Here is a 14,457-nt window from a genome sequence, read left to right as displayed (position 1 = left end):
CAGAGCAGCTAGAGGTGATCACTGGATGACTGGCACACAGTCCTCCTTTCACACTATAATAACAGCTGAGTAGGTGGCTCCTGGCTCCTGCTGATTTTTAAAGAACTATCAAGGTACTACCTCTACCTCAAGCTATGCTCTACCTTGCAGCCACAAGAAGTGGCAAACTACTGCATACTAAGCTGCTGCTACATGGATTAGATTGTTAGCACAGTATCAGTTAGCTAGTTGAAACCTAACTTCTATAATTCTACATCACCTTGAAATCATTTTTATGAGTATGACTTAGCCTTCTTTCAAGCCAGGACTGAACTGCCTAAGAATTACAAATAGCTTTTTCTTCTTTTAAAGATCTCTAAGGGAGCATTTGAGCGTGGAAAGCTAATCTGGAATTATTAAGATATGACCAAAAAGAAACCTGGTAAGTGGCAAAAGTTCTGGCACTGTTTTCAGTTTCTCCATTCACGCACGTGTCAAATTCTACTTACAGCACAATAAGAAAAAATAAGTACATAGAAAAATAATTAACAATATGTAGCAGAGGCACACTGTAAAAGAAACCTGCCACAAGACCATTATGTATATTAAAGGAAATAATCACACAAGTTGAACTTATTCAGTAGTCTCCTGTTTTCCCGATCTGTAATTCTGTTGTTTCTAGATTACAGCATAAATTTAGTACTTGTGGCATGGACTGTATGACCAAAGGCAAAATATTAAATTGCTTCGGTATTCTGGTTATTCTGTCAAACAATTCCTAACTTCGTAAGGTATTGCAAGAATAAATACATTAAACATTAAGAGACAGGCGACAGTTGTGGGATGGAGGTCCCCCATATATTTAACAATAGAATCACATGTTCAAAATCTTGTTATAGCAGCTCAGCAAAATATTGTTCAACGCTGTCTCCATAGCTGACCAAATGAATCTCTTAGCCCCGGGGAATCTTCTTTGGGTAGAAGTCATTTTTATAAAATTTTACAAAGGTGAATTAAGAAAACGTGTTCTACCTTATGATGGGCGCAGGCAAACAATGAGCGCATGATCAGCTATGGCAGTTCAGCTGCCAAGCAGCAACTTGTTAACTCGCCATAACTCAATCACGTTCAATTGTTTGCCCACAGCCTGGGGCTACAGACAGACATTTGGTCTGCTAACAACTGCGCCAGATGAAGACATTACTATCCCGAGCTATTTGTTATCACACATCTGCTGGAGATTATCATCTCCACAGCTCTGCCGGAGGAAGAAATCATGTGAGCACTCCCTAATATGGTTTGTACAAAACCAGCCAATTTAATTTAAATAGGTGAGTTGAGCTAACCAGGCTGGTTTTGCCCGAAGCGTATTAAAAAATGCAGACAAAACCCCCTCTTTACTGGCAAAAGAGTAGAGGATGAAAACAAGCAGTTGGAAGAATTAACAACTTTGAGCAGTGTAGCTGGACTGGGGATGGGACTGTTCCTGACCTAATGCAGAGAGACAATGTAAACAGAGAACTTCTTCAAGGCTATACAGGAAAAAGAAAGGCACCTTCTAGAACAGTATTATTTAGTACTGTTTATATAATTTAAATATTTAATGGAGAAACTACGTATTTGTAGATTAAAGCTTATCTGTAAAGGTAGCATAAATTTATATATATATATATATTTAAATGTGTTGAATACAGAAGATGTGTTGAAACGTATCAGCATAATATAATCTATTCAGGTTCCAATTTTTGTGGTGCAGGACTGTCCCCCTTCTTAACATTTGGTTCATAAGTAGCCATATCAATAGTTCTCAACAATCTAATTATTTTGCCACTAGTAAAAGTTTGTGTTAGTTTATGTAGGATTGGCTCATTATTATTAATTTGACAGAAGAAACCTAATACAAGCAACCCAGTACAGTAAAGCTCACCCAGAAAGTATCAGTATTATCCCACCACAAAGAGACAGCTGCAGACCACTGCCGTGCTTAGAGCTCCACACCTTTTTGATGTATTTACAGAGTAAATTATTCCGCAAGTCACTGATCTAATGTAATATGGGTATTTACATATTGTCTACATGCTGAAACAACAACTGTGTTCAGGCATCCAAAAGGGGTAAGAAAAGTCAAAGCAAGCATAGAAAAACGTATGTGTATATACATATGTCATGTACACACAAAAACCAGTAAAAAGGTATTCCAGAAAAGCAAATAAAACATAGTCCCACAACAAGAAATACAGTTGTGTGAAAACTATGTGAAGACCGACCCAGAGAAATTCAGTCTTGCAGTAGAAGCAGATTAAACTGTATTCTGGATAAGTACAATAATTTTATAGAATTTCCAATACTTACTACTGCTGTTCTACCACTGCATGTAGCAACAAACATTAAGACAATGTAAGGTTACAGCCATTACTTTTTGTATGCCTCTTTTTAAGGGGGTTACTCATCTGAACTACTTTGATGCATCAACTGCAATAGTTTAACACATGCAAGAACTAATTTAGAGTTAATTTTAGAAAGCTTCAGACTTTCATCTGCGAGAAAACATTTGCATTCAACAGAAGACTTAACTGCATATGCATGTAACACACTGAAATAATGGAAGATTTACTATAATTACTAAAATTTACTGTATTTATATTTATGATATAAAATTTACTATAATTCTATAACTTAACCTTGTGACATTTCATTGGTATCATTGTAGTTTAGTGGTTTTTAAAATATTTGGCACATGCAAAAATCTAAATGACAGATTTCCATTTTAAGACTTCATACGCAGTAATGAAGATGTGCATTTGCAACCAAGGTGATGTTCACCATTTTGTTAACACTGTGAGCAATATTTGCTACTAAACAAGTAATTTCTATAGGTACCTTGTTAAGCATAAACATTTTCCTTCTCCCTATTGCCTGGTGAAACCAAGATTAACGCTTTTGGTAGAAGTGATAATTTAAAATTAAGTAGTTACAAAATCAGCCTTCGATATTAACCACAGATAAATCTGACATATGTCACTATGCACCACGAATTTCATTTGTAAGGAACAGAATACCACGGGAATTGTCTTGAACTGAATGAGGACAGGAACTTAGCAACATATGAGGAGATGAACTATGTATTTGTCATGTGTTGCTCCTATACATCTGGAATTCAATCTCTGTTCTGGTTGTAACAGCTTTTCATAAAAAGCAAAATATTAGGTTATAGAACACTAAAGCTACAGGAAGAAACTAGACACCAGACATGCTATTGGCTTGATAGAAAAAATGCTTGCACATTGTGCAAATTCAATTCTTATTTTCAGCAGCTAAACTGTAGCAAGAACGTTAAAATTTGTTCAAAATACAACTTGTAAATAAGACGTACATTCTAAGACAGCAGATGGCCGGCTAAAAATATCATTTTCATAGAAGTTTAAGAATTTATCTTCAAGTCACCTTAAAGAACTTACAGTGAAGTTTCTGTGGTAAGGAGAGAAAAAGGTGGCAGCGACCTTGCTGTTTTTAAGGGTATTACAGTATGACAATATACTGTGGCTTTATGTAAATCATCATCATAGTTTATATAAGTCCTGTTTTACCATTACTGACATTTTATGGAAAATGCTAGTCTTCAGTCTTGGATTTGCCACCTGTTGCTCCTACACAGCCCTGCCAGACATTTACTGGGATAACAGTCTACTCACGCACTGCTGATTAGACATGAAGAGAGGTTGAAGATCACTTCAGGTATTTAATGCCATTTAAAAAAAAAAATAAAATCTCTAACTGCTTGTGTTGGTAGCAATCACTTCACAAGAGCTTCATTGGTCAGAATAACAAACACGTTAAGTTATGATTCCAAATTCCTCAGACACCGTTTTACATTGCTACAGCATAAAGAAGATGCTAAAATGACTTTAAATATAACCTGTTTCTTCCTGCTCACTTTATATCCACTTTATACTCTCAGTTTCCTGTAAGGAGCCTTACAGGAAAATCCGTATCTAAAGTGTAGTCGTTCTAAAATTCTGAGCAAAGATATGACTTAACAAGTGTGCTTGCCAGAAAATGTATGCAGAAATTTTCAATTTTGTCTTAATATAAAAGGTTTAATAGACAAAGATAACACAATTTCTCAAGATGAATGACCAACACTTGCACGACCAGTGTTTTATAGTCTGTAACTAGAACATGTATACAATGAAATAGATTCATACTTAATACGCATATTTTTGAAAGAAGTATTGGTCTCACTTTCCAGGTATTCATCAAGGCAAGTATTTAACAATATTAATAACTTATTTCAGGATGACAACATATATACTAAAAGACAAGTGCCTGAAAGACAACTGTCTCACTCAAACCCATATTATTACATGATGATATAAATCTGTTATAACTTTTTGGAAAAAAGTAATTTGATAGCATATTGTCATCTGTACAGAACAAGGTAAAAATTGTGTAAGATGTTGTGTATAGCAAGGGAAACATTTATGTAGGTTCTCATTTTAAAAAATACTAGAACTAAAATAATTATTTGGCAGAATAGATTCAGCAGGTAATACGTACACAAAAAACCCTCTAGGAACAGACTCCTAGACCAGTTCAGTGTTGAATTTTTTGTCTTTTGAGGGGGAGAAAAGAAGCCAGAGGATACAACTAGATTTGTTTTTAATAAGTCTTCACAATGAAATTTTTATTCTCAAAATGTGACATAAGAATAATTTAAGTATTACACTATTTATCTTTTTGATTTCAAAAGAATGTATGCATAACGATGATTTATGATTATAGTACCTTTATACATTTTCAGCACTTAACTTATGTGCCAGAAGCACAAACCTTACTTTTGCATTCATTTAATTCTGATGGTTAGTAAATAGATTAAGTTCAGCAAGTATTGTTGGATAGAGTCACCAATAAAGTCTAATACCTGTATTTTAGGCGAAGATTATGCCATATAAAAGAAATTCTTGAAAGTAAATCACAAAAAAACAGAAGACCTCTGAAAATGCCCCAAAAGAATGGTGTCATTTCTTATATAAAAATTTGCGAGTTTAGAAATCAACAAATTCATAAACAGGATTAATGGCAGCTGGAGCATTAATTTACCTGCTAGCTGTTTTTACAGAGCTGTTCTTCTTGTGTCCTCTCTCTGATCGGTTGTCTCGCAGAAGTTGAAGCTATTAAAAAAATTTTTCAGAACAGTTTCACAAGCAATGCCTTTATTTGCCTTTTAGAAATGTTTTCCTGACAATGCTATTCTTTCCTGTCTTGAGTAATCCTTCAATAGTTTTCAACCAAGACTCTAGAAGAGATGGACATCTAATAGAGCTTTATTTCAAGATATATCACAGAATCACAGAATGATAGGGGTTGGAAGGGACCTCTGGAGATCATCTAGTCCAACCCACCGGTTTAAAATTCCTAAATAATTGAAAATGTAAAATTAAAGCATTCTGAAAGCATATCAGAAAGCCATGCAAGTCAAACTTTCACAATTACCTATAAAATTTTATAATTGTCACAATTTCAATTTACATTTTCAAAATTGTATAACAAAAAACTATTCAGGTTGGCACTTGTATCTAAGCAGTTATGAAACAGCTATAAACTATTCTAAGCCCCCCAGGAGCTTTTGCAATTTGAAAGTTGCAGAATCAACAAAAACACAGTATTAAAGCTTCCCATAATAGTGGGGAAGTAGGAATAATGAAGGATTCATTTAACTGAAACAGTCATTCAGTTTCTGGAACAAGCTCCGATTCACTCTATTTTTAGACAAATAAAGGAAGACTTTTCATTCAGACTATCTCCAATATTCAGAAGTCTATTTCCAGCATTATGATATTTACCAGGATGAGTAAAGTGGCAATAACAGTAAATAATGATTGTCAAAAAGTTACACTAAAGATATTAACACTAGACAGTATAAAAATACAAATGTTTCTTGAAACTCAACATATATTAAAGAAAGTGTACAATGAAAGACTGTTTAGAAACAGTCTATAGGTAAATGGATCTAACATTCACAGCAAACTCATTTAGAAGTCCACTGGAAATTAGGAAATTATGAACTTTATGACTTGGCCAACCATACCTTAGTGTTGTACATGAGTAGGGACTACAAAAAATGACACCTATCTGAAAAATGACACTTGATTCATTCTTCCCCAACTATAGCCTGCTTCTTGTTTAAGGAATGCTCCTTGTCATCCCAACTATTCAGTTCCCAGATGCAGTAAAAATAGTGCAGTCTGGTATGTATCTGAAGGATACATAAAGGTAAGGCACCTTATCCTGACAAAACAATTTTTTCATTCTCTTATCATCAACAAATAAGAGTACTTATAATTAATATCTAAAGATAGCCGCAATTTAAACCAGCACAACATTCGTACAATGTATATCTATTTAATGACAATTCTATGATTCTATGATTCTCTGATCCAGCTAAGAAGAGCAGTCTTACTATTATCAATATACTCTGGCTGATAAGTAAATTGTAGTTACAGCATGTACAAATACAGATCACCTGCCAGACTTTGAATTTGGCTAGTTAATTACTTGTGTTCTAACATAACTTCAACTCCAGGAAATAATTAAAAGAGAAAGTAGCAAACCCATGCAACCATTAGTTAAACACTATGGATCTTCACAAATTTAGTGAGAATTTTATAGGCTGTCAAAATTGTCGTAATTACATTGCACCATCATTATTATTTCTTTTACTTGTCTAAAAAAATAACCCATTATATGTCAGTAGCACCTATATTATTTGATGACATTAGCTTTACTTCACAATTCTGTAAGTTATGAATACAGTGAACTTCACATAAGGTCTGAAAACGCAGCTCTTATGAAATACAAAATAAACACGTAAAATCTAAAATTAATTCAAATCTACTATTATCTGAGAGAAGATGAATTAATCTGTCATGATATACCAGCTAAGCAGACGTTTTTCACACTCTACGGTGAATGGATATTGCTAGTACGTACGATGTAGGTTTATGTATTTCTCACCATGGAAATTTCTGTACTGTTTTAAGCTTAGAATCTTTCAAAGAAGTGAAGAGTACATCTTCAGTTAACTACTCTGTTATATGAGACAATTAATATATCAAAAAATCCAATTAAAAAAAAAATCACTCAAACTCATTCTAATCTAGCAAATTTGACTACTTAGAGCATCAAAATTTCAGGAAGAGGATAAAGATTAACCCAAGAGAACTTTTATCATGATTAATTAAGATGAAGCATGGTCATATTTAAAATGCTCTTTTTAATGTCTGTCTTCTACTAGAAAATGTGTTACAAAATAATGAGAGTTAAATGTGAATCATATAAAGCCGTCTGTTTAGACGTTAAGTGTCAGTCAGCTTAATATAACATGTTAGAAGTTCACAATTTACAGCTAAAACTGTACTATGTTTTATCCACTCTGGTAGTTTTGGGCAAGTAATATAACTTTTAGAGATCCAGCTTGCTCTAGAGTTCAAAGGAAGGGAGAGGGGACAGGAAAGTGTATACACTGATTTAAACTATGACTTACTGCAGCTACAAGTGTTCATGATGAATCATCCTAAGGTGAACCCTCCAAAGATTCTATGTGTCTTATTTCCTTTTGAACTTTCAAATCTATTTAAATTTGTAAACGTACTAGTGAACTGGCACAGACCTAATGAAATCAATGGTGTTATATCAATTATTACCAACTTAAAAAATTTACCGTGGAACTTTAGTCTTAAGTTTCAAGGCATTGCTGATACATTCAGCTTCTTTTACTGAATAGTTGAAGTTAACTATACATTTACAAAATGAAAACAGATATTTTTCACATTATAAAGTTCTTGGACAGTATGTTCTGTTTAGACCTTAACTATCATCCATAAAGAAAGGTATTCCTCCATATCTGAGGACAAGCTAAAGAAATAAGTGCTATGTTGATAATCAAGTATTAAACATGCCTTCACATTCCCTCAACAACATCTCTAGGCTTGGACATCCTAGGGACTACATTGTAGTGGCTCAGCAGACAAACTAGTGAGATATTTTGATCAATATCTGCACCATGACGGAGATCTAACAGTTCAGTTTTTACTGCTGTGCTTGTTTTAACCAATGAAAGGCAGAAAAACGAAACAGAAAAATTTCCTGTAGAAGCCTGCCCACTCTTGTCACTGTTCTGTATTTCTTCATTTGTGAGTCAAATGTTTTGCTTTCCAGCATTTTGAGAAACACAACATTTGGAGATACTACTATTAAGAAAATAATTTAAAAACTAATCAGACTTTTCATTTAACCTGCTAAAACTCCAAGATACTTAACTGAAATGAAGTAACTAATTAAAGATTTTTAATTAAGGGACTTTTTGAAATGCATTACTGTAATATGTTTCCTTACAAGAAAATATGAAATCATACCTGCTTTGTTTATAATTTCCTAAAATATTAGCCCACTACCTCTGGAGTAGAGGTAGTTAAATTCCTTTACACAACTCAAGTAAACTGTTCTTGATCAAAGCAGTTCTTACCTGGCTATGTTCCTTCCTAGCCCCAGGGCTAAACCAGTGGCTGTGGGAGAGAAAGAAAAGACAGGTTTAACAATATAACTAACAAAGCACATGTTGTCATATGACCAGCCTGTGCGTGCTTTTGGGTATTTTATTGTCTGCCAGGAAAATACAGCCTTTGGCTATACTTTATTTTAATGGGATATTTTTATTGAGCTCTCTAAGTCTGTAACACTTTTGAAAGAATGCACCACAAATTTCGCTTCTGAGTAGCTATTGGCTTTATAGGTAATTATATTTTGTCAAACAAGCTAAAATAATATATAAATAATAGTATTTTAATAGACCATAATGCATGTGCTATAAATAAAAGTAATTCCATATTTAGTACTGAAGTGTTACTTATAAATGATTATAGCTAAAAAGATTTTTTAAGTACTCTGGACTACCTGGTAGTCGTTAATGTATTATTCCACAAACTGAGGTCTGAGTTGAATCTAAAGTGAAAATCACAGTCTGTAAATACAGTAACTTCATATCTCCACACAACTGCACAATTTTGCCTATTGGCAGCCTTATTTCATAGGGACAAAAATCTGGACTAAGACGTTGATATGCAGGGCAAGGACTCACAATGTGACTTTTCCCTCAATAGCAGTAAAAGCGTATTAATACTGGCTCACATACACACCGTGATCACAGAGAACCGAATTAACATCTGAATGTAGCTGTAGCAAGCATTATACAAACCTGGGGCAAATCTTGGCACTTGCAAAATAGAAGAAGGTAAAAACAATTAAAGCAAGGGGGATCTGAAATTACGTAATAGTACCTACATACCACTCATGTAAGCAAGCAATAGGTTTTGGGCAAAGGATAAAATAATTCCATCCATTATAATACTGCACAAAAATACCATTGCATTATCTGCTATTATGTTTGTAAATTCCTCTAGAAGTGTAACCATAGATCATAAGCTTAACCTAGTCACACTTTTTCTGAAGTAGTTAGATTCAATATAGTTTACTCTCATTTTTTCCCCACAGCAGCCACATGACGACACTAAAATTTTTACTTTAATAAATTTACATAGAATTGTCTGGTCTAAATTACTCTTTTTTTTTTTTTTTTTGGAAGTCACAGATCTGAAAGTTTTGTGGCTTTTTGTCACTCACTTTTTGTAAACTTGCTGATGAGTAGTCAACCCTTTCATTCTTCTATGCAAGACTAGCTGTCACTGAAACCCACATACAGCTAACTCCTTTTTCTACTTTTAAAATGACTAAGGAAAAAAAGTAGGAAATGGCAAAAGAATGACATCAATAAAGGTCCAAGTATATTTTGAGATGAAAATTAGTAGATAATTATGTATTTTGGACATGAAACGTTCATCAACTGCACTGAGTAGTTCAAAATTTGAGGAAAACAGGGAGATTTCATGCATGCATGACTTTGATGTTGGCAGTGCATGAAAAGAAAAACCATCACATTTGCTAGTGACTCAACAAATAAGGTCACAAACATCCAGAAGCTGATGAAGATAAGAAATATAATGGGTTAGGTCTAAATTCCACACGGATGAGTGTCTCATCTCTGACCAGGGTCAACAGCAAATGCTCAAGGAGGAGCAGCAAACTAAGCTATCCTCCTCCACATAAACTCTGCTGGTTTGTGACAAATTAGTGCATTACAGACTATATGATTCGCAAAATGTATTTCTTTTGAGAAAGTATGTCAAAGTAATTCAAATGCGTCTCATGTTTAGACAGTAAAAAACCTCTTTCTAAAGAATAACACCTAATGAGAACGGGTTTTTTTTGTCACACTTTTTTATAATTTTGTCCATTCACTTAATTACAGTGTTCTTTGTTTGCTTGTTTGTTTTAGTAAAATAAACAAAAGTAAAAACCATAAAGTATCAGCTGAATTCCTTCAGGGCAGAAATAACTTATGAAGTCACAACCTCTTTAGTTAACACACACATCAGCAAGCCATGGGGTGCAATAGAAGTCAATCAGTGCCATAAAGCAGTTGGTATCGAGGATCTGATGTTTGTAGTATATTTGATTTCGCAAGTTTTGTTTTCAACTGTGGATGCTATATCTAGTAGCAGTCAGAACACATAAACATTTCCGCAAATACATTATTTCCTAATCACGTGTGTCTGTGCTTTAGATTTTTGATTTAGAAAAGTATAGGAAAATGTAATCTTCTTATTGTAGCTATTCAAAAGAGATAACCAAGAAATAATGCTGCTAACGTTGTCAGCTGAACAGAGTAAGAGTTTACAGTAATGGCACACCAGAGTAACTAAACGAACCGAATGACATTCCGTATTTACGTGTATCCAAACAATTAACTGAATGTCTTTTTGTGTAATTTATGATAACCTTCTTCCTCACATGATACATCATGTTGAAGACTCAAAGGTGCGATGCTTGTTTATTTTCATATACTCAAAGCTTGGCGTTTCTGAATTTCCCTTTGGAGAAAAATAAAGCAGCTTTTTTTAAACAACTCATATTTGTTGCATTTTAGGAAAGCATATTACTTATCAAGTTAATAAAAATACATTTACAAAGCACTGAACGCCATGTTTCTTTAACAAACAAAATGAATAATATTTGTAATGCTTTTTAATTACTAAATAAAGATAATTATGTAACTAAGCTCAGGTTCTCTTTTCACATGTTTATACAGTTGTAAAATGTGGCTTTGGGACAGAGGCACTACTGTAAAGCAAACGATAATAAAAAGTTGTAACTCCCATCACTGATACTCACTCATGGTGAAGAGAATCCTGGGACAAGTGAACCGTTTTCCTGCTACCGCCTGGTCCTGGAGTTATCTAATGGAAAAAGTAGGAAAAAAAAAGTCTTTGAATAATGGGGTAGCATACACTCACAGTGATTGTTTATTAAGAAAACATATTGCAAATACTAAATAGAGACAGTACACTAGATGCAGTAAATGCAATTAGCAATATCTGCCATTTTTAAGTCAAGTCTGAATGCAGAAAGTACTACACAAGATTTGCCAAAATCCTTTATGTGTAATTCTGCTCATGAATGTTAGACATCAGACATTTACAGATATCGGAAGCCTAAGTTACTTTTGAAAAGCCCATGAAACACTTCATCTCCAAAAAATTGAAGTTATATGTTTTCAAAATTATATTCAACATACACCTCTCCTTACCCCTCCTGTCCCCCCCGGTACCTCTGAACAACAGATATGAGGTACTGAACGAGGAAGGCCAGTCGAATGAGAATGTGGATGACGGGCAATCTACACTAGAGACACCTCCACAGTCAGAAAGGCGTACTGCCTGTATTATTACGACACCCACAGGGAAGAAAAGAGGGGTTGTAGTCACTGGGGCTTTGGAATCTGAGGGCCAGACAAATAAGGATGGGGAGGATGATCCATCTAGTGAGTCACACAGGGCTAATCACTCACCCCCACGACTCAGGACCTCCTCAATCAAGAAAAAAAGGAAGGTAATTGTAGTAGGTGACTCCCTTCTGAGGGGAACAGAGGGCCCTATCTGTCGACCGGACCCATCCCACAGAGAAGCCAGCTGCCTCCCTGGGAGCAGGATCAAGGACATACGGAGGAAACTCCCTACCCTGGTTCAGCCTTCAGATTATTATCCACCGCTGATATTTCAAGTAGGTAATGATGAGATAGCTACCAGAAGTCTAAGGGCAATGAAGAGAGACTTTGGAGCCCTGGGACGGCTGATTAAGGGATCAGGAGCACAAGTAGTGTTCTCCTCTATCCCACCAGTTGCAGGGATTGATGAGGGGATTAACAGGAAGAGTCAGCAGATTAATTCCTGGCTCAGAGACTGGTGCAACCGGCAGAACTTTGGTTACTTTGATCATGGATTGATATACAGGACACCAGGCATGCTGGCAACAAGTGGGGAAAGCCTAACCCAAAGGGGAAGAAGGATTTTGGGACAGGAGTTAGCAGGACTCATTGATAGGGCTTTAAACTAGGTTTGAAGGGGGACGGGAATGTAACTAGAGTGACTAAAGTGGTGCCTGGGAGCAGCATGCCAGTACTGGTGGGTAAAAGTGCTAGCAAGGTCTTGCAGCCTGTTGTTGCAGCGGAGGTGGGAGATGATGACCCATGTGTTAGCAAAGACATGAGTAGTGGTAGGTTGGCAACTGCAGAAATGTCTGAGCGCAGACAGGTGGGAATAAGGGCTTGTCCTCCCCAATAAAGTAGCAAGGTAATTAGCCCAGCTGAAGTGCATCTACATGAATGCACACAGCATGGGCAACAAACAGGAAGACTTGGAGGCCATTGTACAGCAGGGCAACTATGATACAGTTGCCATCACAGAAACGTGGTGGGAAGACACACACAACTGGAGTGTGGTGATTGACGGCTACCAACTCTTTAGAAGGGATAGGCAAGGAAGGAGAGGTGGTGGGGTGTCCCTCTACGTCAGGGGCAGTTTTGAATGCCAAGAATTTAACAATGTGCATGACGACATTGAGTGTTTATGGCCACTCTCCATCATCTTCGAAAGGTCATGGAGAAGAGGAGAGGTGCCTGAGGACTGGACAAAGGCCAATATCACTCCAGTCTTCAAAAAGGGCAAGAAGGAGGACCCAGGGAACTACAGACCGGTTAGTCTCACCTCCGACCCTGGGAAGGTGATGGAGTGACTCGTTCTGGATGTCATATCCAAGCACGTTCAGGAAGTTATTGGAAGTGGTCAACATGGATTTACCAAGGGTAAATCATGCCTGACCAACCTCATAGCCTTCTATGATGTTATAACTGGTTGTCTGGATGAGGGCAGAGCAGCAGATGTCACCTACCTTGACTTCAGCAAGGCTTTTGACACTGCCTCTCATAACATCCTCCTTAGGAAACTGAGGAAGTGTGGACTAGACGAGGGGACAGTGAGGTGGATTGAGAGCTGGCTGTGTGATAGGACTCAGAGGACTGTGATTAATGGAGCAGGGTCCAGTTGGAGGCCTGTAACCAGTGGTGTCCCCCAAGGGTCAATACTTGGACCAGTATTGTTTGAAGTATTCATCAACGACCTGGACGAGGGAACAGAGTGTACCCTCAGCAAGTTCGCTGATGATACCAAACTGGGTGGGGTGGCTGACACCCCAGAGGGCTGTGCTGCCATCCAGCATGACCTAGGCAGGCTGGAGAGCTGGGCAGAGGAGAACCTAATGAGGTTCAACAAGGACAAGTGTAGGGTCCTGCACCTGGGGAGGAAGAATGTCAGGCACTAATATAGGTTAGGGGTGGACCTGCTGGAAAGCAGCTCTGAAGAAAAAGGATCTGGGGGTCTTGTAGACAAGAAGGCCAACAGAATTCTGGGCTGCATAGGGAAGAGTGTGGCCAGCAGGTCAAGGGAGGTCATTCTCCCCCTCTACTCTGCACTGGTGAGGCCACAACTGGAATATGGTGTCCAGTTCTGGGCTCCCCAGTTCAAGAGAGACAAGGAACTACTGGAGAGAGTCCAGCGTAGGGCAACAAAGATGACTGAGGGATTGGAGCATCTCCCTTATGAAGAAAGGCTGAGAGAGCTGGGACTCTTTAGCCTGGAGAAGAGAAGGCTGAGGGGAGACCTTATTAATGTTTACAAGCATCTAAAGGGTGGGTTTAAGGAGGATGGAGCCAGACTCTTTTCAATGGTTCCCAGTGACAGGACGAGGGGTAATGGGCACAAGCTGGAACATAGGAAGTTCCAATCAAATATGAGAAAAAACTTCTTTACAGTGAGGGTGACAGAGCACTGGAACAGGCTGCCCAGGGAGGTTGTGGAGCCCCCTACTCTGGAGACTGTCAAGACCCATCTGTAATGTGCTCTAGGCGATCCTCCTTTAGCAGGAGAGTTGGACTAGATGATCTCTAGGGGTCCCTTCCAACTCTGAAAATTCCGTGATTCTGTGATCCTTATTTATGGATAACACAAATAAATTTATCAAAAAACACTC

The 14,457-nt window shown here is 37.0% G+C and overlaps 1 protein-coding gene across 1 annotated transcript in view; it reads right to left on the bottom strand.

Annotated features, from left to right (window-relative positions):
• Positions 1-14,457, bottom strand: part of GPATCH2 (G-patch domain containing 2) — a 130,172-nt gene that overhangs the window by 28,926 nt on the left and 86,789 nt on the right. The window contains exons 6-8 of the mRNA XM_063328430.1: positions 11,266-11,330; positions 8,504-8,543; positions 5,080-5,150 (exon numbers count right to left, since the gene is read on the bottom strand). Of these exons, the coding sequence (XP_063184500.1) occupies positions 5,080-5,150; positions 8,504-8,543; positions 11,266-11,330 (176 nt within the window). The remainder of the gene's footprint in view (positions 1-5,079; positions 5,151-8,503; positions 8,544-11,265; positions 11,331-14,457) is intronic.

This window comes from Chroicocephalus ridibundus, chromosome 3, assembly GCF_963924245.1.
Source record: "Chroicocephalus ridibundus chromosome 3, bChrRid1.1, whole genome shotgun sequence".
In the NCBI taxonomy this organism is placed as follows: domain Eukaryota; kingdom Metazoa; phylum Chordata; class Aves; order Charadriiformes; family Laridae; genus Chroicocephalus; species Chroicocephalus ridibundus.
Note: the sequence above shows the minus strand (reverse complement) of the source record. Positions and strands in the feature narration are given on the sequence as shown.